The sequence below is a fragment of the Budorcas taxicolor genome, chromosome 7, assembly GCF_023091745.1.
Source record: "Budorcas taxicolor isolate Tak-1 chromosome 7, Takin1.1, whole genome shotgun sequence".
NCBI lineage: Eukaryota > Metazoa > Chordata > Mammalia > Artiodactyla > Bovidae > Budorcas > Budorcas taxicolor.
In genome coordinates, this window is record NC_068916.1 from 53,909,368 (window position 1) to 53,936,233 (window position 26,866).

The following is a 26,866-nucleotide window of genomic DNA, read 5'->3' on the forward strand; positions in this document are numbered from 1 at the left end:
TTAAATGGTCAGAGAAAAGGAAGATGAAACTGAAATATGCACAGAGATGTAAGAAATGAAGAATCAACATCTGCTTTTGGTAATGAATTATCCTTGTGGCACTGAACATCTACGTGAATTTGTAGTCAATCTGTAGCTTTTGTAACACCTGCAAGAAGATGGGCATTTATCATTTTCTTTAAATCAATGTTTAACATATTGGCACTCTGTAGTAAAGTTTAAGAACATAGGCATACTTGGAAAAAACTGGGCTAAGTGATTGATGTGTTGTGAGTTTGTAAATATGGTGAAGACTAATCTTTTTTGCTATCAAAGTAATATGAAGAACTGAGAATGTTCTTGTGTGGACTGGGGAATTAGACTGTAGTTACACCCATAAATCTACTTTATGTTTTAAAACATGTACACAGTGTGTACTGGACAGCACCAACAGTTAGTCTCTTTTCTGTCAGAAGAACCACATGGACTTCATCCTTCCTCTAAAAGCACTTCTAACAGCACCATTCAGTTCAGTTCAGTCAGTCAGTCATGTCCAACTCTTTGCAACCCCACGGACTGCAGTACGCCAGGCTTCCCTGTCCATCACGCACTTCCGAAGCTTGCTCAAACTCATGTCCCTCGAGTCGGTGATGCCACCCAACCATTTCATCCTCTCTCATCCCCTTCTCCTTCTGCCTTGAATCTTTCCCAGCATCAGTCCTTCCAGTGACTATTCAGGACTGATCTCCTTCAGAATGGACTGGTTGGATCTCCTTGCAGTCTAAGGGACTCTCAAGAATCTTCTCTAACACCACAGTTCAAAAGCATCAATTCTTCGGTGCTCAGCTTTCTTTATACTCCAACTCTCACATCCATACATGATCACTGGAAAAACCATAGCCTTGACTAGACGGACCTTTGTTGGCAAAGTAATGTCTCTGCTTTTTAATATGCTGTCTAGGTTGGTCATAATTTTTCTTCCAAGGAGCAAGCGTCTTTTAATTTCCTGGCTGCAGTCACTATCTGCAGTGATTTTGGAGCCCCCCCCAAAAGAAAATCTCTCATAGTCTCCATTGTTTCCCCATCTATTTGCCATGAAGTGATGGGACCAGATGCCATGATCTTAGTTTTCTGAATGTTGAGCTTTAAGCCAACTTTTTCACTCTCCTCTTTCACTTTCATTAAGAGGCTCTTTAGTTGTTCTTCATTTTCTGCCAGAAGAATGGTATCATCTGCATATCTGAGGTTATTGCTCTTTCTCCCAGCAACCTTGATTCCAGCTTGTGCTTCATTCAGCTGGTATTTCCCATGATGTACTCTGCATATAAGTTAAATAAGCAGGGTGACAATATACAGCCTTGACATACTCCTTTTCCTATTTGTAACCATTCTGTTGGTCCGTGTCCAGTTCTAAGTGTTGCTTCTTGACCTGCATATATGTTTCTCAGGAGGCAGGTCAGGTGGTCTGGTATCCTCATCTTCTTTAAGAATGTTCCAGTTTGTTGTGATCCACACAAAGGCTTAGGCGTAGTCAATAAAGCATAAGTAGATGTTCTTCTGGAACTCTCTTGCTTTTCCATGATCCAGTGGATGTTGCTGGCAATTTGATCTCTGGTTCCTCTGCCTTTTCTAAATCCAGCTTGAATATCTGGAAGTTCACGGTTCACGTACTGCTGAAGCCTGGCTTGGAGAATTTTGAGCATTACTTTTCTAGTATGTGAATTGAGTGCCACTGTGCGGTAGTTTGAGCATTCTTTTGCATTGCCTTTCTTTGGGACTGGAATGAAAACTGACCTTTTCCAGTCCTGTGGTCACTGCTGAGTTTTCCAAATTTGCTGGCATATTGAGTGCAGCACTTTCACAGCATCATCTTTTAGGATTTGAAACAGCTCAACTGGAATTCTATCACCTCCACTAGCTTTGTTCATATATTAGCCTTTCCAAAATTCAAGTCTGATCCTGTCACTGCCCCGATTTCCCATCTAACTCCTACTCAAGTTCTCTAGATTTAAAATTCAGTGTTGCTGGTTTTTTTTTGCCTTTTAGGACAGAATCAGGTGGCTGTCCTCTTGCTCCTGTTTATCTTATAGTGTGTTGTACCATTTTGTGTTGACTCTGCAACCTAATTAGACAGTAAAGTGCTTGAGTACAGGCACTATTTTACTGATTTTGAATACAGAGACTGTTTTGTTCATTTTATGTCTAATGCCTGCTTTGGTGAAAACTTGGTGAATTGAAGTGCACCACTACCACCTTCAATTAAAGCAAAATTCCAAACTTTTTTCCCCAGGGAAAAGATTTCAAATAATGAGATCAATGTTAATTATACTTGTTTTATAAACAGGAATATGAAACTCATTCATAACTAGTTTCTGATTTCTTCTTTGCTTGAAAAAACCCATTGAAGGCTTTCTTCACTTTTTCCCCACTCTAGATTTGAAATAAAAGATTGATATATACATGTATATGCAAAGTAAAAGGTAAATAACAGGATAATTCTGACTTGTTTCTATACTAACCCTAGCAATAAAAAGAAATAGAGACCAAAGTAATGTTTCTTCAAGTCTTACAAGTTTCATTATTACATAATTTTCTTTCTTCATCTATAGTTTGGCTATAATGAAGTCAGTCTATGTAATAAGAGTTGAAACCTTAAGAGGAATATGAAATAACTCATTTTAAAAATCCTTTGAATTATTGCATCTGCTTATGTATTTTTTCAAAAGTAAAGTGGTAAATTTTTATATGGTACAAACACAATTCACTTTCAATATTTACATTACCTTCCAGATTCATTCCAGCTTGAAGACATTTTCTATAGCGGCATGCTGGGCAGTTTTTTCTTCGAATTTTATCAATGATACAATCATTTCTTCCAGCACAAAGATAATTGTGCTGTCCTACATGGAAAATAAAGGCACTGTTAAAATTTCCCAGGCCTTAAAGGATATTTTTATGGGGAGGCTCTTTTTTGTTGTTTTCGGTGGAACATAGCCAAGGACCAAAGGCACTGATTAAGGCAGGCATACTGTACATCCAATACACAGTGAGAGGTCAACTTAACAAGTCTTTCATATTGTTTAACAAGCATAGTTCATTTTAAAAAGTTACTGCAGTATACATACAGAAAAGTACACACAAATCATAAATTTATCACCTAATAAACTTATTAAGAAGCAGAAAGTACCCCACAAACCCTCTTTTTGCCCCTTTCCATTCACTACTTCTTCCTCGATAAACTGTTCTTTAAATTGCACTTTAAACAGTTTCTTAAACTGTTATAGAAGACCTCTGTAATCACTATTTTATGATGACTTCTAATCTAATGCTTAGCAGGATTAAAGAAAGAGGAAACTGGTTTAAAAATATGGTGAGAGTACCAAAGGGAAAATTAATTCAGCATTGCACCACCACCTACAAATAAAGTATGCTTCCCTTCCAAATTTTAAATGAAGTCATTGCTGCTAAGTCACTTCAGTTGTGTCCGACTCTGTGCGATCCCATAGACAGCGGCCCACCAGGCTCCCCCGTCCCTGGGATTCTCCAGGCAAGAACATTGGAGTGGGTTGCCATTTCCTTCTCCAATGCATGAAAGTGAAAAGTGAAAGTGAAGTCACTCAGTTGTGTCTGACTCTATGCAACCCCATGGACTGAAGCCCACCAGGTTCCTCCATCCATGGGATTTTCCAGGCAAGAGTACTGGACTGGGGTGCCACTGCCTTCTCCAAAAAAAGTCATTAGTAAAGGCTTAATCTTAAATTGTGTTAAGGTGGCCAGCAATTAGGTGAATCACAGACTTGGCAAACTAAACTACTGTATATGTAACTTAGGGAGATTTTTAAATTATTTCACATGTTTTTAGACAGCAGATATTGATGATTCTTATTGTCTAAAATCTTCTGGGACCCAGTATTAAATGTGTTAAGAGGTAGAAATGCAGTTTTTACCTGTCAAAAATTTTCAAGGTATATTTAAAAGGGAAAGACAAAAAGTCTTCCTACCCTCCCTCTACCCTCAGTGTACCCTCTTTTGTGGAAGAAAGCTATCTGAGGGTTTGCTAGCCTGGCAAAAACTGGAAAGATCCTTCTACACAAGACCAGCATATCTAAATAGATACACTGGATAGTTAAGAGTCCATGTCCTTATACTAGAGGGGGTGGTATTCAGAAGATTGCAGGACATTTGTCTTCTCAAAAATAAATCATATTCAAAGAAAAGAGAAAAAATAATAATCATCAATTCGTAAGGCTGAATATACCTATTTCTGATATTAGGGAAAGATCCTTTATGTATAGAATAATCTACTTGATTTGGATAAAACAAACTATATTCACTTCTTCCTAACATGTTAAATCACAGGGCTTGTTAAGCATTAGTTTGGGGTAGATGGTTAACTACAGGCCACAGAATTTGACTACTGGTCTACAATTCAGCTTTGTTCCAGAGTTGTTCTCCAGTGCCAAGTGTCTCTACCAGTCGTTTCTATTCCTTTCTGTATTGTGTTAAGTTTCCTAGCTTCTTTTCTCGGACATGAAATAGAAGCTCTAACCCAATAATTTTATTATACAGAATTAAAGAAGGAACAACAGATAAAAGCATAATTGAAGCAGTTATAATAATGAAAACGTTTTAACCCATAAGACTATCTCTGAATCACTGTTCTTCAGTAAACTAGAAGGGACAATTAAGAAAATTATTGGTAAACACAGAGAAAGTTTCAACGCTTTACATCTAACCAAAAGCTCAGTGTGTGCATGCTAGGCTGATGTCTGCTATTCTGGCTGTGCCGGGCGTTTCTCGCCGTGTGGGCCTTTCTCTGGCTGTGGCAGCAGGGGCTGCTCGCTAGCTGAAGTGCTCGGGCTCCAACAGCTGTGGCTCCTGGGGACTAGAGCACAAGCTCAGCAGCTGTGGTGCACGGCCTCGCTGCTCTGTAGCATATGGGATCTTCCCAGATCAGGGGTTGAGTCTGTGTCTCCTGCATTAACAGGTGGATTCTTCACCACCGAGCCACCAAGGAAGCCCTAATAATGGCTTCTTTATCCCAGGCATATCTTCACAATTAAGAATCTGAGCTACAGAATCAGGGGCATTGTACCTTCATAAGTTCAATGCTTTATCTGGTTATTAGCATGAAGTTGGACAAGTCTATGGGTATCTTATCTATAAAAAGAGGAGTTTCAACTAGTGGTCACTATTTACAAGGCATGGATATGTACTTGCTGTCAATACATTTGATAAGACAATAAGACATTTCAGTTTGGAGTTTCTGTGTCTTCTACCACTTGGTAAACTTGTTTTCTAACTAGAGAGAGGGCAGATGTCAGGAGAAAAGCCTTCAGGCCAGCTGGGATTTCTCAATACCATTTTGTTTGTATTGTCCTTATTTTTATAGTAAAAATCAGTTTTTGCACCCATTTATGATAAAAACTCTCCAGAAAGCAGGCACAGAAGGAACATACCTCAACATAATAAAAGCCATATATGATAACCCACAGGAAACATTATCCTCAATGGTGAAAAATTGAAAGAATTTCCCCTCAAATCAGGAATAAAACAAAGGTTCCCTCTCTCACCACTACTATTCAACGTAGTTTTGGAAGTTTTGGCCACAGCAGTCAGAGCAGAAAAAGAAAGAAAAGGAATCCAGATGGGAAAAGAAGTAAAGCTCTCACTGTTTGTAGATGACATGATCCTTCACATAGAAAACCCTAAAGGCACCACCAGAAAATTATTAGAGCTAATCAATGAATATAGTAGAGTTGCAGGATATAAAATTAATACACAGAAATCCCTTGCATTCCATACACTAACAATGAGAAAACAGAACAAGAAATTAAGGAAACAATCCCATTCACCAAGAATAAAATATTAAGACTAAATCTACCTAAAGAAACAAAGGACCTATATATAGAAAACTATAAAAAACTGATGAAAGAAATCAAAGATGACACAGATAGATGGAGAAATATACCATGTTCATGGATTGGAAGAATCAATATAGTGAAAATGAATATACTACCCAAAGCAATCTAAAGATTGGATGCAATCCCTATCAAACTACCAATGGTATTTTTCACTGAACTAGAACAAATTATTTTACAATTTGTATGGAAATATATAAAAAATCTCGAATAGCCAAAGCAATCTTGAGAAAGAAGAATGGAACTGGAGGAATCAACCTGCCTGACTTCAGATTATACTACAAAGTTACAGTCATCAAGACAGTATGGTACTGGCACAAAGACAGAAATATAAATCAATGGAACAAAATAGAAAGCCCAGAAATAAACCCAAGCACCTATGGACATCTTATCTTTGACAAACGAGGCAAAAATACACAATGGAGAAAAGACAATCTCTTTAACAAGTGGTGCTGGGAAAGCTGGTCAACTACCACTAGCAGGATGAAATTAGAACACTTTTTAACACCATACACAAAAAAACTCAAAAGGGATTAAAGATTTAAATGTAAGACCAGGAACTATAAAAACTCCTAAAGGAAAACATAGGCAAAACACTCTTTGACATAAATCACAGCAAGATCCTCTATGATCCACCTCACAGAGTAATGGAAATAAAAGCAAAAATAAACAAATGGGACCTAATTAAGCTAAAAGCTTTTGTACAATGAAAGAAGCTATAAGCAAGGTGAAAAGACAGCCTTCAGAATGGGAGAAAATACTGGCATAATGAAGCAACTGACAAAGAATTAATCTCAAAAATATACAAGCAGCTTAATACCAGAAAAATAAATGACCCAATCAAAAAATGGGCCAAAGAACTAAATAGATAGTTCTCCAAAGCATACAGATGGCTAACTAACATGAAAGATGCTCAACATTAGTCATTATCAGAGAAATGCAAATCAAAACCACAATGAGGTACCTACCATGTCACGTTGGTCAGAATGGCTGCTATCAAAAAGTCTACAAACAATAAATGCTGGAGAGGGTGTGGAGAAAAGGGAACTCTCTTACACTGTTAGTGGGAATGAAAACTAGTACAGCTACGATAGAGAACAGTGTGAAGATTCCTTAAAAAACTGGAAATAGAACTGCCTTATGACCCAGCAATCCCACTGCTGGGCATACACACTGAGGAAACCAGAATCGAAAGAGACACATGTGCCCCAGTGTCGACTGCAGTTTACAACAGCCAGGACATGAAAGCAACCTATATATCCACCAGCAGATGAATGGATAGGAAAGTTTTGGTACATATACACAATGGAATATTACTCAGCTATTAAAAAGAAAGCATTTGAATCAGTTCTAATGAGGTGGATGAAATTGGAGCCTATTACACAGAACGAAGTAAGTCAAGAAAGAAAAACACCAATATAGTATATTAACGCATATATACAGGATTGAGAAAGATGGTAATGACAACCCTATACGTGAGACAGCAAAAGAGACACAGATATAAAGAAGAGACTTTTGTACTCTGTGGGAGAAGGTGAGGGTGGGATGATTTGAGAGAACAGCATTGAAACGTATAAAGAAGGTGAAAGCTTCAGCTTCTTTACTGCTCTCAAAAACAGTGTTGTATAGTGCAAAGTGCACTTGGCAAGGATGCTAGGAAGCCCTTGGTCTGAATTGCAGCTCTGCTGCCTAGCTGTGTGATCTCAGTCATGTTTATTAACCTTTCTGAGCTCCCAGTTTCTCCATCTGTAAAGCTGGAAAATTAGCATTTACCTCACTGTGCTTCTGCAAGGGTTAAAGGCAGTTGTGCAGAATGTTCTTAAAATAGTGCCTAACACATTGTAACATATTTATATGCAGAGTACATCTAGAGAAAAGCTGGGCTGGAGGAAGCACAAGCTGGAATCAAGATTGCCAGGAGAAATATCAATAACCTCAGATATGCAGATGACACCACCCTTATGGCAAAAAGTGAAGAGGAACTAAAGAGCCTCTTGATGAAAGTGAAAGAGGAGAGTGAAAAAGTTGGCTTAAAACTCAACATTCAGAAAACTGAGATCATGGCATCTGGTCCCATCACTTCATGGGAAATAGATGGGGAAAACAGTGGAAACAGTGTCAGACTTTATTTTTCTGGGCTCCAAAATTACTGCAGATGGTGATTGCAGCCATAAAATTAGAAGACTCTTGCTCCTTGGAAGAAAAGTTACGACCAACCTAGACAGCATATTAAAAAGCAGAGACATTACTTTGCCAACAAGGTCCGTCTAGTCAAGGCTATGGTTTTTCCAGTGGTCATGTATGGACGTGAGAGTTGGACTATAAAGAAAGCTGAGCGCCAAAGAACTGATGCTTCTGAACTGTGGTGTTGGAGAAGACTCTTGAGAGTCCCTTAGACTGCATGGAGATCCAACCAGTCCATCCTAAAGGAGATCAGTCCTGGGTGTTCACTGGAAGGACTGATGTTGAAGCTGAAACTCCAGTACTTTGGCCACCTGATGCAAAGAGCTGACTCATTTGAAAAGACCCTGATGCTCGGAGGGATTGGGGGCAGGAGGAGAAGGACAACAGAGGATGAGATGGTTGGATGGCATCACCGACTCGACGGACTTGGGTTTGGGTGAACTCCGGGAGTTGGTGATGGACAGGGAGGCCTGGGGTGCTGCGGTTCATGGTGTCACAAAGAGTCAGACACGACTGAGCGACTGAACTGAACACATTGTAAGCACTCAATAAACACTATAAATAATTCCCTTGTTATTCCTTTCATCTCAGTATCTAACTAGATTATAAACTGCTAGGAGATGAGATTTTTATCCTTTCAGGAAGTCAGTGTAGCACTGAGGTTAAGAGCCTGTTTGCAGACAGCTATGCTTGAATCCTAAGTCTGCTGCTTAAGCTGTGAGCATTAGTTCCCTAGTGTATCAAATATGGATCATAAGAGCATTTAAGACCTCACAGAGCTGCTAATTAAGTAGTATCACATATATAAAGCATAGTACTTGGGTATGCTAGTCACTCAGTTGTGTTTCTTTGCTACCCGATGGACTGTTGCCTGCCAGGCTCCTCTGTCTCTGGGATTTCCCAGACAAGAATACTGGAGTGGGTTGCCATTCCCTTCTCCAGCGGATACGTAAAACAGAGTATTTGGTAAATTATTATAAAAGTAGCATGTGTCTGTCTCCATTATGACCCACCACAAACATTATATGCAGTTTGTGCTAAGGGAGCATAAGAAGAAGGGACTCAGTGAAAAAAGACCACTGAACTAGTATACATCTAAAGAAATGAAGCTACCCAAATTCTTTCCTGTACACAGAAAGTAACTCCCAGAATAATGAATAAAATTCAAAATCTCAGTCCTTGATATGGCTTGTATGGATAAGTAAAACTTGTACAAATTTCCTAGAAATATTTAACTTTTGGGTCTTTATGATACTATATCTGTTTGCTGGATAACCTATAATTTCTGACAAGTATTAAAAATGGAATGAATGTAGTATAATGAAAATAACACAAGCTTCATCTTTGTAACTGTTCAAGAAGGTGCTCTAAAATCTGTATATGGGCTTAAAACAGATTCCCATCATGTCTAGAAAGGGAAAAGTAGATCTGCTGTGAGTTAGGTTAGCAAGTGATTACAGAATTTTAGAGCTGGAAGGGACTCTGGAGAAAATTTAAAGCCAAATAAAGGATTTACCTGGGGCTTCCCTGGTGGCTCAGATGGGAAAAAAATCTACCTGCAATTCAGAAGACCCACGTTCAACCCCTGGGTTGGGAAGATCTGCTACAAATTAGGTTAGCAAATGATTACAGAATTTTAGAGCTGGAAGGGACCATGGAGAAAATTTAAATCCAAGTAAAGGATTTACTTAACACAGTTTACATTTTAACCTTTTCTTATTTATCATTTAATCTAGCTATCTCATATTTAACTGAAATACATATATATATTTTGCAACAACATAGCTAATATTCACATATTCATAGCTAAAAACGTGTAAGAATTTAATTCTAAAGCAGAGAATTTAATCCTAAAGCCTAGGGGGCATATGGTCTGCAGTGATGTCTTATTTGTAATATATTTAGCTTTTCTATTCTTTTTAAATTGCCTTTGGACGCTTTTAGGCAAGACATGCTTGCACCCTCTAGTATCAGTGACTGCCCTTCTTCACTCATTTGGTATTGTATTTGGCCAGAACAACACATACTCAATCCCTGTAGGCACTGGAACTGGAATTTATAGCCCCATTTTAAAAAAATAATTTTAGTTAAAATGAGGGAAAAAAAAATTTTTTTTAATTCCTGTATTTCTTTTAAGGCTTCATTGTCTCACTCTGAATTTCACTTTCAGAATTAAATCTGTCAATATTACTTATTATATACAGGAATACTGTAACACTGTAACCACATTTATACCACGGACAGAACTAATCAGTGAAGAAAGTGCTGAATAAAATAAAGTGAGGACAAGAAGCAGCTTCCATCTGGGGCAAATAACATCTACTTTGTCAGTAGCATTGCATTATTTAGGGATGTGCTTTACTTAATGACTCTACTCAGTTGTTGGGTGATAACCAAACTGGTTAAAGCCTGAATTCCTGTGCTTTCTATGGAATAACATAAGTAATTTTATAGTTGCTAATGTATTAAAAGCAATCCAAACAAAAGAAAATGACTCATCTAATGCTTAAGCATATGCAAACACAACTGAAGCCAAATAGTAATACTTCATGTACTGTGAATAAATATATTAATTTTTTAAAAATATAATTATTTAATCAGAGCTTTAGGTAATCCGTTCAGGCCACAATGCCTTCTAACTGCTTTACAAATAACTAAATTACACAACAGTTTTTCCCAAGAGGATTCACTGGTAATATTAGAAAATTTTAGTGTGACTTCCAGTAATTTGCTTATGGAATGAATTTAACCTTTAAGGAGGTGATGGGCAGACTGAGTCTGTAACAAGGGTAAATATTACATGAATATAATAATTGTCAAGTGAGGTCACTTTCTTTTAAACACCTTTCCTGACCTCCCCAGGCAGTTTGTCACTTGCTCCTCTGTATTATAATCTCTGTACCTTGTAACTATCTCATCTTTCAGTTCCAAGTAGACTGTGACCTCCCAGAGGACAGTGGGAGGTCCTTATGTCACATTTATATCATGTAGCACAGCCCTGGCTTATTAGAAAACAAAACACTTTTCCCCTCATTATCACTCATTTTTGCCACACTAGAATAGTTGGTGGCTCTAAAACTAGCTAACTGATGGGAATTAAAGTCGGTAATACTAATACAATGAACACTAGTTACTGCCAAAACCTAAAACCATCATTTCACATGCACAGCACTTTCTTATTTTCCATCTCTGATCATACTCCCTCCCTTCAATTTTTACTTGTCTGTTTTATCCTAGTTTGCTTTTAAAAGTGTCTTTTTCCCACTAGAAGAGTTAGGAGCCACCATCCTCTCCCTGATTTTAATGACTTCTAGCGTTAACAGGCTTTGCATACAGAATCCAGTCTGAGCAAAAGGAACCAAATAGAGGAAAAATAAAACTCTTCAAAACACACACTACCTTCCACTGCTCTTTTGAAGAATACTTTACAGCTTCCACAAGTCAAGACCCCATAATGACATCCCGAAGCTTCATCAGAGCAGACTAGGCAGAGTTTGGGAGGTGGTCCCGTAGCTGCTGAGGAACTGGATGGAGGAGAGCTTACGTCTGGTCTCATTCCAGGGCTAGAGAAGGAAGAAAGTAGTGTTAGGATTTAATTATCATGACTGTCAGGGAAGTATCAAAATACAGTTCTCTTACCTTTTCACTCCACAGTAAACATGTTCACACTGAACGTATGTATTTCAAATACTGGCAAGCATTAAAAAAATCCTACCTAGACGTAGTCAAATAATGTTTTATTCTTCTACACTCAAGAGTGAGGTCATTTATTTTTAAGTATCCCTTAAAAGTTCCCTGGAGGTCTAGTGGTTAGGATTTGGCATTCTCATTTCCACAATCCCAGGTTCAATCCTTGGTCAAAACTGAAATCCCACAAGTCACGCAGCATGGCAAAAAACAAAACAAAACAAAAACAAAACAAGAAAACATCCTTTAAGAAGAATGGTGAGATTGTGCTTTGCTTAGATATAATTTTTAGTTGCGTAGCATCTGTTTACAATCATCTTTAAAGGAATAATTGTGTAATTACCACCATGATCAAGAGATATAGTATTACCCATCTTCCTCCCAAAGATTCCACCTATATAAGAAATTTCTCTCTGCAGTATTCTTAATCTGCCTATTTTCTAAAAGAGATAATATTTAGGAATAAACTTTGAGTGTTAGTTGTCTCTTTATTAATACAACTAATAACATGATTAAATCTTAATTATAAACATGCTTAAACTAATTCACAGAACAAACTAACTTAAGAAATTGGGTTGTCAACATGGTTAGAAATTATATTAAGTAACATCTTTTTGTTCTCTTTTAGGAATAAAAGTTTAAAAAGTTCATCGTAAAATAATAATTTGTTACTTTAAGCAACTAGGCTGATAAGCTCCAAGTTCAGTTGCTCAGTCATGTCCGACTCTTTGTGACACCATGAATCGCAGCATGCCAGGTCTCCCTGTCCATCACCAACTCCTGGAATTCACTCAAACTCATTTCCATAGAGTCGGTGATGCCATCCAGCCATCTCATCCTCTGCTGTCCCCTTCTCCTCCTGCCCTCAATCCCTCACAGCCTCAAGAGTCTTTTCCAATGAGTCAACTCTTCGTATGAGGTGGCCAAAGTATTGGAGTTTCAGCTTTAGCATCAGTCCTTCCAAAGAACATCCAGGACTGATCTCCTTTAGAATGGACTGGTTGGATCTCTTTGTAGTCCAAGGGACTCTCAAGAGTCTTCTCCAACACCACAGTTCAAAAACATCAGTTCTTCGGTGCTCAGCTTTCCTCACAGTCCAACTCTCACATCCATACGTGACCACTGGAAAAACCATACCCTTGACTAGACAGACCTTTATTGGCAAAGTAATGTCTCTGCTTTTTAATATGCTGTCTAGGTTGGTCATGATTTTCCTTCCAAGGAGTAAGCGTCTTTCAAATTTCATGGCTGCGGTCACCATCTGCAGTGATTTTGGAGCCCAAAAAAATAGTCTGCCACTGTTTTCACTGTTTCCCCATCTATTTCCCATTGAAGTAATGGGACTAGATGCCATTATCTTAGTTTTCTGAATGTTGAGCTTTAAGCCAACTTTTTCACTCTCCACTTTCACTTTCATCAAGAGGCTTTTGAGTTCCTCTTCACTTTCTGCCATAAGGGTGGTATCATCTGCATATCTGAGGTTATTGACATTTCTCCCGGCAATCTGGATTCCAGCTTGGGCTTCTTCCAGCCCAGCGTTTTTCATGATGTACTCTGCATATAAGTTAAATAGGCAGGGTGACAATATACAGCCTTGACGTGCTCCTTTTCCTATTTGGAACCAGTCTGTTGTTCCATGTCCAGTTCTAACTGTTGCTTCCTGGCCTGCATACAGGTTTCTCAAGAGGCAGGTCAGGTGGTCTGGTATTCCTATCTCTTTCAGAATTTTCCACAGTTTATTGTGATCCATACAGTCAAAGGCTTTGTTATAGTCAATAAAGCAGAAATAGATCTTTTTCTGGAACTCTCTTGCTTTTTCCATGATCCAGCAGATGTTGGCAATTTGATCTCTGGTTCCTCTGCCTTTTCTAAAACCAGCTTGAACATCTGGAAGTTCACGGTTCACGTATTGCTGAAGCCTGGCTTGGAGAATTTTGAGCATTACTTTACTAGTGTGTGAGATGAGTGCAATTGTGCAGTAGTTTGAGCATTCCTTGGCATTACCTTTCTTTGGCATTGCCTTTCTTTTCCAGTCCTGTGGCCACTGCTGAGTTTTCCAAATTTGCTGGCATATTGAGTGCAGCACTTTCACAGCATCATATTTCAGGATTTGAAATAGCTCAACGAATTCCATCACCTCCTGTAGCTTTGTTCGTAGTGATGCTTCCTAAGGCCCACTCGACTTCACATTCCAGGATGTCTGGCTCTAGGTGAGTGATCACACCATCGTGATTATCTGGGCCGTGAAGATCTTTTTTGTACAGTTCTTCTGTGTATTCTTGCCATGTCTTCTTAATATCTTCTGCTTCTGTTAGGTCCATACCGTTTTGGTCCTTTACTAAGCCCATCTTTACATGAAATGTTCCATTGGTATCTCTAATTTTCTTGAAGAGATCTCTAGTCTTTCCCATTATGTTGTTTTCCTCTATTTCTCTCACTGATCGCTGAGGAAGGCTTTCTTATCTCTCCTTGCTATTCTTTGGAACTCTGCATTCAGATGGTTATATTTTTCCTTTTCTCCATTGCTTTTTGCTTTGCTTCTTTTCACAGCTATTTGTAAGGCCTCCCCAGATAGCCTTTTTGCTTTTTCGCATTTGTTTTCCATGGGGATGGTCTTGATCCCTGTCTCCTGTACAGTGTTGCGAACCTCTGTCCATAGTTCATCAGGCACTCCATCTATCAGATCTAGGCCCTTAAATCTATTCCTCACTTCCACTGTATAATCATAAGGGATTTGATGTAGGTCATACCTAAATCGTCTAGTGGGTTTTCCCTACTTTCTTCAATTTAAGTCTGAATTTGGTAATAAGGAGTTCATGATCTGAGCCACAGTCAGCTCCTGGTCTTTTTGCTGACTGTATAGAGCTTCTCCATCTTTGGCTGCAAAGAATATAATCAGATTTCGGTGTTGACCAACTCCAAAGGTCCTCCTAAATTCTGTCCTCAAATAAAGCATACTGGACTTAGCCAACCCTATGTTTATCTAGAGGCTTAGTGAATAGAAAGCATTCCTACCAGCCCAGCTCTGGGAATAGGCCCCAGAGTTTCATATTTTTCTCTCAGCATTGTTAAGGGAATTTCTGGATGCTTCTGTATCACAAGGTATTGATCCCAGCTAGATTTGGGAGAATGGACTGAGTGCATATTGAAAGCCTACATGGAGGAAAATCACCTGAAATAACTCTGCTGTAGGTGTGGCACAGAATTAATGAAAACTTGTGACTAAGGTAGTGGAGCTGCTGTGGGCCAGAGTTTTTCAGAGAAGTAGGAAGGTCTTGGAGTGAGTGAGCAGAGCAAGGTGTTAGGGAAGCAAAAACTTGTCTGGGTTTTGTTCTGAAGATGCTCCTACTCCAGTTCAGCCAATCTCTGTCACCTGACATCTATTTTCAGGGACCAAACAGTTGTTTGTATATTTAGTTTATGGAAAATAAGTGCAATATTTATTGATTTCAAATGTTAATTCTGTACTGTTTCCTCAGCCAGTTATATATACATATATATAGTGTGTATATATATATGTACATGATATATATGCACACACTGCTGCTGCTGCTGCTAAGTCGCTGCAGTCATGTCTGACCCTGTGCAACCCCATGGCAGCCCACCAGGCTCCCCCGTCCCTGGGATTCTCTAGGCAAGAATACTGGAATGGGTTGCCATTTCCTTCTCCAATGCATGAAAGTGAAAAAGTCAAAGTGAAGTTGCTCAGTCGTGTCCAACTCTTAGTGACCCTATGGACTGCAGCCTACCAGGCTCCTCCATCCATGGGATTTTCCAGGCAAGAGTACTGGAGTGTGGTGCCATTGCCTTCTCCCATGCACACACTAGTATATACTAAAAATGTTTTCACAGTACTTAGGTGTAGTATTTAATAGTTTTGAAACACTTTCATGAACACAGTCTCATCCATCCTCTCAACGACCCTGTGAAAAGGATGCCATCAGCTCTAGGTGAGGTCACTCAGCTGTCAGAGGTTGATGATGGAGCCTGTTTGTGGTCAAACTGACATGTTTCAGATCTGAGTTCTACCATTTCAGAGCTTGTGTGACCTTGGGTAGGTATCTACTACCATGAGCCTCTCTTTCTCAGGAGTACAGTGGAAGGATATCATCTGTGTCTGTGTGTCATGAAAATGAGAGAACACACTCCAAGTCTAGTGTACAATTCCTCCATCTAGCAGGCACTCGATAAATGCTCATTCTTTTTCAGGAAAACTGGAGATTTTATGAGCAAGCTTGGTGTAAGTATTATGTAAGTAGTATTAAGTCTAAAATCTAGGACAGTATTCCCAAATTATCAGTTATAATTAGAGCATATGCAGAGTACATTCAGGCCAGTCAACTCTGAGCTAGAGATGACAAAAAGAAAAATTAAAACTCAATGAACAAATGGATTGGTCGAACTGCAACTAAGAATCTGCAACTTAAGTCAGGCTTTCGGCATCCCTTCAGGCAGTTATTCTAGGCTACATCAGGTAAGAATCGAGTGCATGGAAAGTTGCCAAGCATACCACAAACATCAGTGGAGAAAAACCAATTTTTGTCACACAAATATGAGCACCAAGATGGCCTATAGTGAACACCACTGGGAGAAATGGATGAACGCAAAATGGTCTTCAATTGTAAACACGACCCTATGATACTGCTTTAAAAGACTAGGGTTCAAGAAAATGGTTAAAACTCAAAAGGAAAACCATATGAAATCACCATATTTTAATAAGGATACATGACAGAAATAAAAAGCACAACATAATAACAGCGTATATCACACTCATTCTGAATAGGAAAGCTAAAATGTCTTAGTCCTTGCTTAGTGTGTGTTTACAGCTGTGCCAAACATTCTGAAGATGCCAAGAGATTCCATTATGAACTGACTGTATCCAGAGCGCTTTAAGTGAGGAGCCAAGATAACAAAACCTGCTGTTTCAAATGAATATTTGAATGATCTCTCCCACTCAGAATGGAGGGTATACTGGACATTACTGTTCTTGAGGTCACTGAGTTTACATTTGAGAGACACAAAGTAAGTATAAAGCAGGTTTTTCTATTGTCTTGCAGAAAAAAGCAGTTAACGAGAGGAGGACCATGGATGGATTATGAAAGTTCCTCACACACCTTGAAGAACAGGTAAAATGTGCAGGCAGATTACACCCTTTTACTCAGCAGATGATTCCTGACGTCTTATCATATATGGAAGTCGTCTCATACATGACAATGTGTTACTGAGATGATAGTGGACTTAGAAACTTTGATCTAGGTAGGAGGAGCAGAATTACTTTGGGTGCTTTGGTGTCGAAGTAGTACTTCTGCAAGAGATAGAACTAGGATATAGAGACAAATAGCACTGTAACAGCTGTGTGACAGTGGCTAGCTGACTTAACCCCTGACTCTGTTCCCTTATTAGTACCATTTCAGGAATTTTTAGGTAGATTATATATTTGAACTATATTGGTACACACTTGATGATAATCAAACAGTATGTTTTTCCTTAGCACTTAGGCATTAACTCTTTTTTCCTCCTTCCCTCAACTCCTCTTTCCCTTCCGGAGGATCCCAGGGAATGAGAAGTGCTTTGAAGAATGTTGCCTGTGAGCCAGGGGAGGGTTAAATTCTCCAGAAACTTCTCGATTGGGAGCAATTTTACTTTCCAAGAGATATTTGGTTAGTCTGGGGACATTTTTGGTTGTCACAACTTGGGATGTGCTACTGGCATTGTGAGAAGAGGATAGGGTGCTGCTAAACCTCCCATACTGCACAGCAGTCTTCCACAACAAAGAATTATCCAGCTTCAATGTCAGTAGTGCTGAGGATTAAGAAATCTTTGCTATAAATCTTTAAGCAACATATAAAGTGGAGAAAAAGAAAATTCACCAAGGACCAGAAACTTACTGTAAAACCTTCTAAACTACGTTTTAAAGTAGAGCAACTGCCCTACCGAGGCAGCTGCAAATATTCTTAGATTCAAGACAAGTCCAAAACGAGATTCAAAACAGACCTGAAGCCAGGGGACTACACAGGTCTAGGGATTAGCTAGAGTGAGTAATTTTATTTTTCCCTTTAGCTCTAGCACTAAGAGGTAGTTTTTACACATTACTGTTGCCTGCACTTTTCTTATCTTTGTTCATTAGATAAAATGTAAATACTCCGCTGCACACACCAAGTGATTATATTTTCTGACTGCCCATTTATCCCTGCATTAGCTAAAGGATTACTGAGTTGTTTGATAATAAGCTATGGGATAGTTTTCAAATCAAATAGAAAAATACTCTGGGGGAAGGCTTTCACAGTATTTCTGTTAAATGGTTTTAGCAGAGTGCATTTTATCTTATTTAACAAGCCAAAGAAAGACTAATTAATCTGCTTTTGCACTTGTTGACAGAAGTTTCTATTGGTTTTAACTTCAGGTGCATATTAAGACAGTTTCCTCCACCTTTGCATCATCTGTACTTACTCATCTTATGGAGGTGATTAACAAAGTCTGTACTGTAAACCTGTACTGTAATGTTCAGGAGCATCTTCAGTGAAGGATGTGTAATGGAGGAGATGTCTTTTTTCAGATCTGAGACACCAGTGGTGTGTCATTTAAGATCTTTGCACTCGGTTTCCTTGTCTGTAAAAATAGAGGTGCTGAATCAAAAAACTCCAAAGAAGTTGTCCATATATCCTGAGGCAGGGGTAGGAAGTAGGGGAGAATACCCTTGGGTCTGTGAAAGGCTTCTTTTGACCTGCATATTTACTTATATGAAGAGAGAATATGTCACCTTATCTATGCTTCTTTCTTAAACTCGTAACATGTTTTCTTGTGTTTTTCTTTAGAAGGATCAGTCTGTGGTTGAGTGATTGTGCTGCACAACTTAGTTCCTAACAGAAGAAATACTGTTTCATGTTTTCAGTTCTGTTTGCTTAGGCTTGCACTGAGGGCCATGCGTTCCAAGGAGGAGTAATGATGTTCTAGTAACAGAACATTAAGACCAAGAGTAAGTAGTAAGAACTGCAAGGAAAAACTTTCTTCATTACGTGGTTATTTGTCGAATGAAGACCTCATTTTGTTCTGAGGCTTTCTTGCTTCTTAAGAGCACACCAGGATAATAACTATGACTTGGTACATGCAGAATTATAAATGTGACGTCTTCAACTAAGGCACTAACAGGTTTGAGACAATGTTACACTCACTGCTTTCTTCATATGTGTGTGTGTATCTAGGGCTGAAAGCAGTGGCTGTGGAGTGCTTTTGAGCTGGGATCTTACTTTGATTAATTTTTTAAAATGTCCTTTCAAGACTTGGCTTTTTCCTCATAAACCAATATATTTATAGTTTTACTTGGTTTTATTTTTAGGGAGTAGAGTGGTAATACCTTATCTTCCTACAGTGCTATTCAGTAGGTAACTTCAGAGTCAAGTCTTCCTGCTGGATGCTGCTGTTACTGTAATTATTGGTAATTCCACTGGAAGCTTGAATTTGGGCTTGTACCTACATCTTGTATTTTGTACCTTCACTTATTAGATTTTGGGAGTCCTCCTTGGTTTTAGTCATCTATGTCTACTTTGTAGATTTCATCAACTGTGGTCTATTTTAGGTTTGTACTTTGATTTAGAATGGCATTGATTGTATTTTATTTCATTTTACATTAGTTTGAAGTACATTATTTAATTTTTGGATTCTGAAATTTTGATTATTTCCTGAAATTTGTAATATAGAGCTGTGAAATACTTGACAGAAACAAAAACGCTGTTCATTTCCACCTCAACTACAACAATATTTCTAAATACCTTATTACTTTCTCAGAGTTGAATTCTTCTCACTATACTTAGTAACAGTACTTTGTTCCCAATTCCAGTCCCTTTAACGCATCCTGTTCATTATTCTCTATTACACTGTATCATGTACGTTTCCCTTTCTATCCACTCTGCCTCCATCTTCATACATGTCTTCCCTCACCCCCTGCCTTAACCACTGCAATGATTTACACTAAGTAGGCCTCCTGGCTCTGGCTGCTTTTCCTTCCTCTCTCCCACGATGCTAAAACTCAGTCTTTGCATCGTGGTTAAGTCTCCAAGGCTCTTCCATGTAAGCAGTACAAGCCCAATGTGGTCTTCAATCTGGTTCCTCTTTCTTTCCTCATTATATGTCTTCCCTTTCCGCTACACAAACCATTCCTCTACACTGCCATGTAGCACTTTACACACGATACATTCTGATGTATTAATATTTTTCAGTCAACAATTCCTTTTAGTTAGGGTCCATGTCTAGGTCTCCTATATCACCAGCATCTTGTACTGTGTCCAGTATGTTATTGTATTTAGCTTATATATTACATCTTTATATGTTCTGCAGAAGAACTTGAGGCAACTCACATGTTAGATGTTTATGAGATTGCACCCAGAATACAGGTATCACCTCACTACTACTAGAAGCTGCTGTGCAAGCCCTTTCTTTAACCCCTTTAATCTTCTCCACAAACCTACGAAGTGGGTACTGTTTTCATGTTTTACTGTAGGCAAGTCAGCTTCTCTGCATGTTTCCTTATCTGTGACACAGTAACTAACATAGACAGGATTCAAATGCCTGTCTCTCTGATACCGAAATCAGCATTCTTAACCAGTATTCCACCTCATGACTACCTGAGAATCTGAGGTAGAGCTAGGTTTTCAAATTGAGGAATAAACTGCCTTCTGCTTTTAAGGGCTAAGCTGTGATGTCTCAGTGATGTACAGCAAAAGGATGCAAATGTCCTGTGCCTTCTTCCACATGTGATCTGCAAAAGATTTTTGCCCAAATAAGCCTTGCCAGAGCAGGTCAACAGGTAAAAACAACTGCCTTAGAACTGTATGACAGTCTATGGATCATTTGAAAATTTAGTCAAACTAATGTTTATCTCATACTCTACAGTTTTAGCACAGTAACTCCCAAGATGTTTGTAAATGCAAACAAAAGGCAAAACAGCTGAGTCTATGAAGGAAGGAAAAAAAACCTTTAACACCAACTTGAACTTGGTCTAAAGCCACATACTCCCTTGCTTTCTTCAATCCCTGGTGGCTCAGCTGGTAAAAATCCACCTGCAATGCGGGACACCTGGGTTCAATCCCTGGGTTGGGAAGATCCCTTGGAGAAGGGAATGGCTACCCACTCCAGTATTCTGGCCTGGAGAATTCAGTCCATGGGGTCACAAAGAGTTGGACATGCCTGAGGGACTTTCAACTTTCCTTAGTCAAAAAGCCAAGACTTGATTCTTCAATTGTTAGATTCTTGAATTAGTATGAGAACTTCCTTACTTCTATGTATTTTCCTCAGGTTTTGGTAATGATGCCCTCACTTCACACGCTAGTTCTTAAATACTTTAATTATTCCTTTAGATTGGTTCGATGTGTATCTAATATATGGTACGTACATCGCTAAACATCCCTTTCTTCGTCTTCTAGGGAAAAGTTTACTGATGTTCTTACCATATAGTAAATACTTTAATTATTCCTTTAAACTATTAGAGATAAGAAAGTAGTCTCTGCAATGATGTAACGGTTACTTATTCCTTTCTTCCTTCCTTTTCTAAGGATGTTTGCAATGCATGCAGTTAGATGAAAAATTTAAGACTGGGAAGGTTTTCTGATAGGTGGAACAAAACACTTCCTTCATAGTCATAATAAAATTTGACACCCACTGATTTCTTAGTTCTGCAAGCCAAGATCGACGGCTAGGTACTTTAATAAATGGATTATATCAAATAATCCTTACTTCTAGTCCATTTTACAAACCAGAATATAGGAATTAAGCCATGTGCCTGCCCAAAGTTACATTAGCACAATCTGGAATTGAATTTGAATTCGGCACCATCTGATTCCAAAATCCATGTTCCTTACTCTCATCACTGTGTTATCTGGCAGGGACCTGCAGGGTAACATCTGTTCAGCTTGATAGAATTCTTAAAAGAGTGTAGGAGTCATCAGATATCAGAGTCTTGATAAAGGTAAATATAAAAATAATTTGTTTTTCCCTCTTCTGATTATGCTTGGTATCATACTGAAGTAGAAATTATCTATAATTAAAAGATATGAAACTATTCTGGTCACTTCTATTTTTCCTTCAGATTCTTATTATACTGACTGAAATCTTAAATTAGCATAGTAACTTCTATACTATTAAGACAATGTCACACTAGCCATTAAATACTGAGTTAATAACATGGAGACCTTGTATCAAAAATACAAAAATAGAAATTACTATTTTGCATACTCAAAATATCATTTTTGCCCTTAGAGGAGCTTTGTAGCAATTATGCGGCTACCATATTAGACCATAGAATTTTTTGAAATGCATTTAATTTTTCTAAAATATACTGCTCCACCAAAGTTTTCAGTTGGGAATATATAGTGATGTGACTAATTTCTGTATTCTTCTGAAAAATGCATAACACTTTAGCCTTAGTTAGAAAGCAGCTGTCTAGTCACACTAACAATTTTACAGATCGAAGATTTATGTCTGCTGACTACACAGGTCAACTGTTAGAGCCAAAAAACTGTAGTTATTTACTTTTAAAGTGCTGAGGTAGCAGAATTTTATATTCAACTGGATTATGTAACACTTGAAATACTCTATAATCCTCATCAATATCTGAAAGTAGATGTCACCAATCCCACCGTGTAGACAGAAAGTTAAAAACTCAGAAACTAAAACAGAGCTAGTTAGAGAACTACAGTACCCTTTTATACAAAATACACAGGAATCTGTATTTCTATACACTAACAATAAAAGATCAGAATAACAAATTAAAGAAACAAAAAATAAAATTCCTAGGAATAAAATTACCTCAGGAAGCAAAAGACCTATACTCTGAAAACCATAAGATGCTGATAAAAGGAATTAGATGACACAAATGGAAAGAGACACTGTGGTCTTAGATTGGAAGACTCAATATTGTCAAAAACAGCTGTACCACCTGAGGCGATCTGCAGATTCAGTGCAATCTCTATCAAATTACCAATGGCATTTTTCATAGAACTAGAACCAAAAAATCTTAAAATCTGTATGGAGACACAAAAGACCCTGAGTAGCCAAAGCAATCTTGAGAAAGAAAAACATAGCTGGAGGAATAGATGGTACAAAGGTACAATCACCAAACCAGTATTGGCACAAAAAGAAATACAGATCATGGTACAGGACAGAAAACCCGCACATCTGTGTTCAGTTGATCGATTATGACCAGAGAGGCAAACTATACAATGGAGAAAGACAGTCTCTTCACTAAGTAGTGTTTGGGCAATGGGACAGCTACATTAAAAAAAAGAAAGAAAGAAACTAGAACATTCTCTAACAACATACAGAAAAATAAAGTCAAAATGGGTTAAAGACCTAAATGTAAGATTGGGTACTATGAAGACTCTTAGAGGAAAACACAGGCAGAACAGTCTTCAACATAAATCACAGCGATATCTTTTTTGATCATCTCCTAGAGTAATGGAAATAAAAACAAAAATAAATCAGACCTAATTAAACTGAAAAGCTTTTGCATAGCCGTAAACAAAATGAAAAGGCCACTCAGAGGATGAAAGATAGTATTTGCAAGCAATGTGACTGACAAGGGATTAATCTCCAAAATTTAATAGCTCATGGGGCTTAATATTTTTTAAAAAATGGGTAGAAGACCTAAATAGGTATTTCCCAGAAGACATACACATGGCCAAGAGGCACATGAAAAAGATACTCAACATCACTATTGAATGGGAAATCCAAATCAAAACTTCACACTGTCAGAATGGCCATCAAAAAGTCTGCTAACAGTAAGTGCTGGAGAGGGAATGGAGAAAAGGGAACCCTCCTACACTGCTGGTGGAAATGTAAATTGGCACAGCCACTATGAAGAATAGTATGGAATTTCTTTAGGAAGCTAACACTAGAGCTACCATAGGCTGCAGCAGTCCCCTCCTGGGCATATATCTGGAGAAGCAAAGAGCTCAAAAGGATACATGCAGCCCAATGTCCACTGCAGAGCTGCTTGCAACAGCTAAGGCACGAAAGCCACCCAAATGTCCACTGATGGATGAATGGATAAAGACGACGTGGAACACACCTCAGTCACTAAGAGAATGAATAATGTCATGTTCAGCAACTTGGATAGACCCAGAGATAATCATACTAAGTCAAGTCAGAGAAAGACAAACATCCTATGGTATTGCTTATAGTTGGAATCTTTTTAAGATACAAATATGCTTATTTACAAACAGAAACAGACTCATGTACTTAGAGAAGAAACTTATGGTTACAAGGAGTCGGGGGGAAGGGTGGGGAGAAGGGATAGATTGGGAGTTTGGGATTGACATGTACATACTGTTATATTTAAAATATATAACCAACAAGGGCCTACTGTACAGCACAGGGGAACTCTGCTCAATACTATGTAATAACCTAAATGTGAAAAGAATTTGAAATAGATACATATATAATAACTGAATCACTTTGGTGTACACATGAAATACAATGTTGTTAATCAACTACACTTCAATATAAAATAAAAAGTACTACTTCTGAGAGGCAAAGTAAAACTTGAATCTAAATTCTAATATAAAAAATTATTTCAATGTTTTCATTTATTTTAAAAGTCTACTGCTTTTTAGATTTTTTAGCACATACAGTATAGATTAAATTTGTACATTATAGTAATAATAGGATGTTATGAAACTAAGGTCAAGTGATGCCCAAAGTAATAGTTACCATCAATCTAGAATTATTAACTCCCACCCATACTCATTTATTATCTATTTGCCATGCATTCTCCAGACATAGATTAAAAAGTCTGACCCTATTTTGAAAACATATGTGAGTTGTTAAAAAGTCTGACTATATTTTGAAAACATATGTGAGTTGTTTTAAAATTCAGTACTTTCCTTAACTTTAGTAAGATCCTTTGGTAAATTACTGGAGAAGGGAAAGGCTACCCACTCCAGTATTCTGGCCTGGAGAATTCCATGGACTGTACAGTCCATGGAGTCGCAGAGCTGGGCACGACTGAGCGACTTTCACTTTGCCTTCACTTTGGTAAATTGTAAAATTAAACATAATCAAAACATACTGAAAATATAATCTACTGTGGCACTGCATATCATGCATATGTACTGTGACTTCAGTGTTTTTTCAGTAGAATTTTATAAATAACAGTGATAAGCAACATTGGCTATCGTGTAGTTTCACTTTGCTGAATTTAGCAATAAAGAACAAGCAAGCTTTGATTTGTTTTCTGTAGATTATTGCAGTTCAGTTTAGAATGTTATAGAAGTAACTTCCGTTTCTTCTAAAACGGTGTCTGCTAACATTTCAGAGACCTTATGGGAATGGAAAAGAAACTTTGAAAGCAAGTGATGACATGATTTTTGCCTTACGTTTTGGGGATAATCCTAGGAGTATAAAAATTTCAAGGGCATGAGCGGCACTTTTTTGAGAAAAAATAAATGGTAGCTACTGTGGTAGGAATCTTGCAGTATGCAAGCTCTGAATTTGAGATGTAGTTATGATTCAGTAATTAATTCTTTTTGTAAAATAATTTGCAGAAGATTTAAAAACACAACCAACACCGTATTCTCACAGAATTATCTTAAACATTTTAACACAACTTTGATCTTCACACAAGCATTACAAAAACTGTTCTTTTAACTAACCCTTCCTTAAGAGAATATGAATAGTCAGCCATCAGAGAGTGTTTTAAAAGTGAGTTCTTATTTATGTAAGTAGCTAGTTCTGTATCCAGGAATCAGAATACCAGTGCAGATCTGACAACTTTGTTTGAAATTTTAATTTTTCTCACAGTGTCCAAAAAGAGTAATATGAAGGAAAGAATTTTATTTCTGAAATGTAGTAGAAGCCTGAAAAAAATGATAGTTATAGGATAAAGGATATGAAAGGCTCACACTTGGTTGCCACTGCAGTGGGTAGCTAAAAAATGACTGGCTGACTTCAAGTCTACTTGTGGACTTGAAGCTCTCATTTCAAATAGGAAAAAAAAAAAATTGGTTCTCTACCTGCTAGCATCAACAAATAAACATCCTGTGCAGTAGAGTGTTACATGCTAAGGCAGTTCTAGGTGTGGACTTGCCCCATGTTTCATTCATGTGGGAAAGGAAAACTGAATAAACTCCATGTAACTATGATCCCCACACCAGAAAAACTTGTTACGGTGTCCATTCACAAAAAGCCCAGACTATTTTTGCCTAGTTCCTTTCTTTATATCTAATCTATAATCTACCCCAAGGTTATTGCTTTACATTCATTTAGAAATGTATAATAAACAAACATTAACTTGCCAACTAAAGCTAAACTGGAAGATACTTTTTAAAACTGTAAAAATGATATTCAGTTACCAAATTTGGAAAACACTAGAAAGTTTAAATTAGAAAAAAGCCATCTTAAATTTTTGTTAGAGAAAACCCAGCAAATACTTCCATACAAATCCTTATTTATTTCGGAGATAACATTATAAATAGCTCAGATTTTATATGTGAGACATGGTTCATTTGTTGCTAATTATTTAACATTTTTGAGGAAACATCCTATATGTCAATAGACATATTTCATTACATGGTTCTTTGACAGTTGCGAAGTTTAACTTAGCCATTCCCTCATTGTAATAGTGAAAAAAGAATGACCAATAAACACCACTGCATAAACCTTTGCAAACATCTTTGATTATATACTTAATTTAAATACTTTGAAGGGCAAGGAAAGACTGGATAATTGTAGGGCTTTACACACGTGTTAAACTGCCTACCCTCCCTCATGCCAGGAAAGCAGGCACAGGCATGTCCCCACATCCACTCCTAATAGAAAACAAATCCGGTTCACTGTCAAGTAACCATCCCTGCCGATTCCTCTACTAGGGTATTTGTCTTCTCTTGATTTAGAAGAGTGTCATTAAGTATTTAACACTTAGTCCAATGAGGATATATCTATAAAGCCCCAATTTTAAAACTGTTCAAGTCTGATAGTAAAGTTTATGATGATCAGATCCCATAATGTTGCTCACTTGATACTTCTTTCAGCCATATTATTATTTGAAGTGTCTGTGAGCTTGAAAATAAGATGATCAGCCAGATAAAGTTCTGATTTAAAGACAG

The 26,866-nt window shown here is 37.8% G+C and overlaps 1 protein-coding gene across 3 annotated transcripts in view; it reads right to left on the bottom strand.

Moving 5' to 3' along the window:
• The window catches only part of NR3C1 (nuclear receptor subfamily 3 group C member 1), a 116,160-nt gene that overhangs the window by 22,808 nt on the left and 66,486 nt on the right, over positions 1 to 26,866 (bottom strand). For 2 of the 3 annotated variants that reach the window (XM_052642622.1, XM_052642621.1), the window contains 2 exons: positions 11,481 to 11,647; positions 2,763 to 2,879 (listed from right to left, as the gene is read on the bottom strand). In XM_052642622.1, the coding sequence (XP_052498582.1) occupies positions 2,763 to 2,879; positions 11,481 to 11,647 (284 nt within the window). The remainder of the gene's footprint in view (positions 1 to 2,762; positions 2,880 to 11,480; positions 11,648 to 26,866) is intronic. The other variant, XM_052642623.1, reaches the window with a different exon arrangement.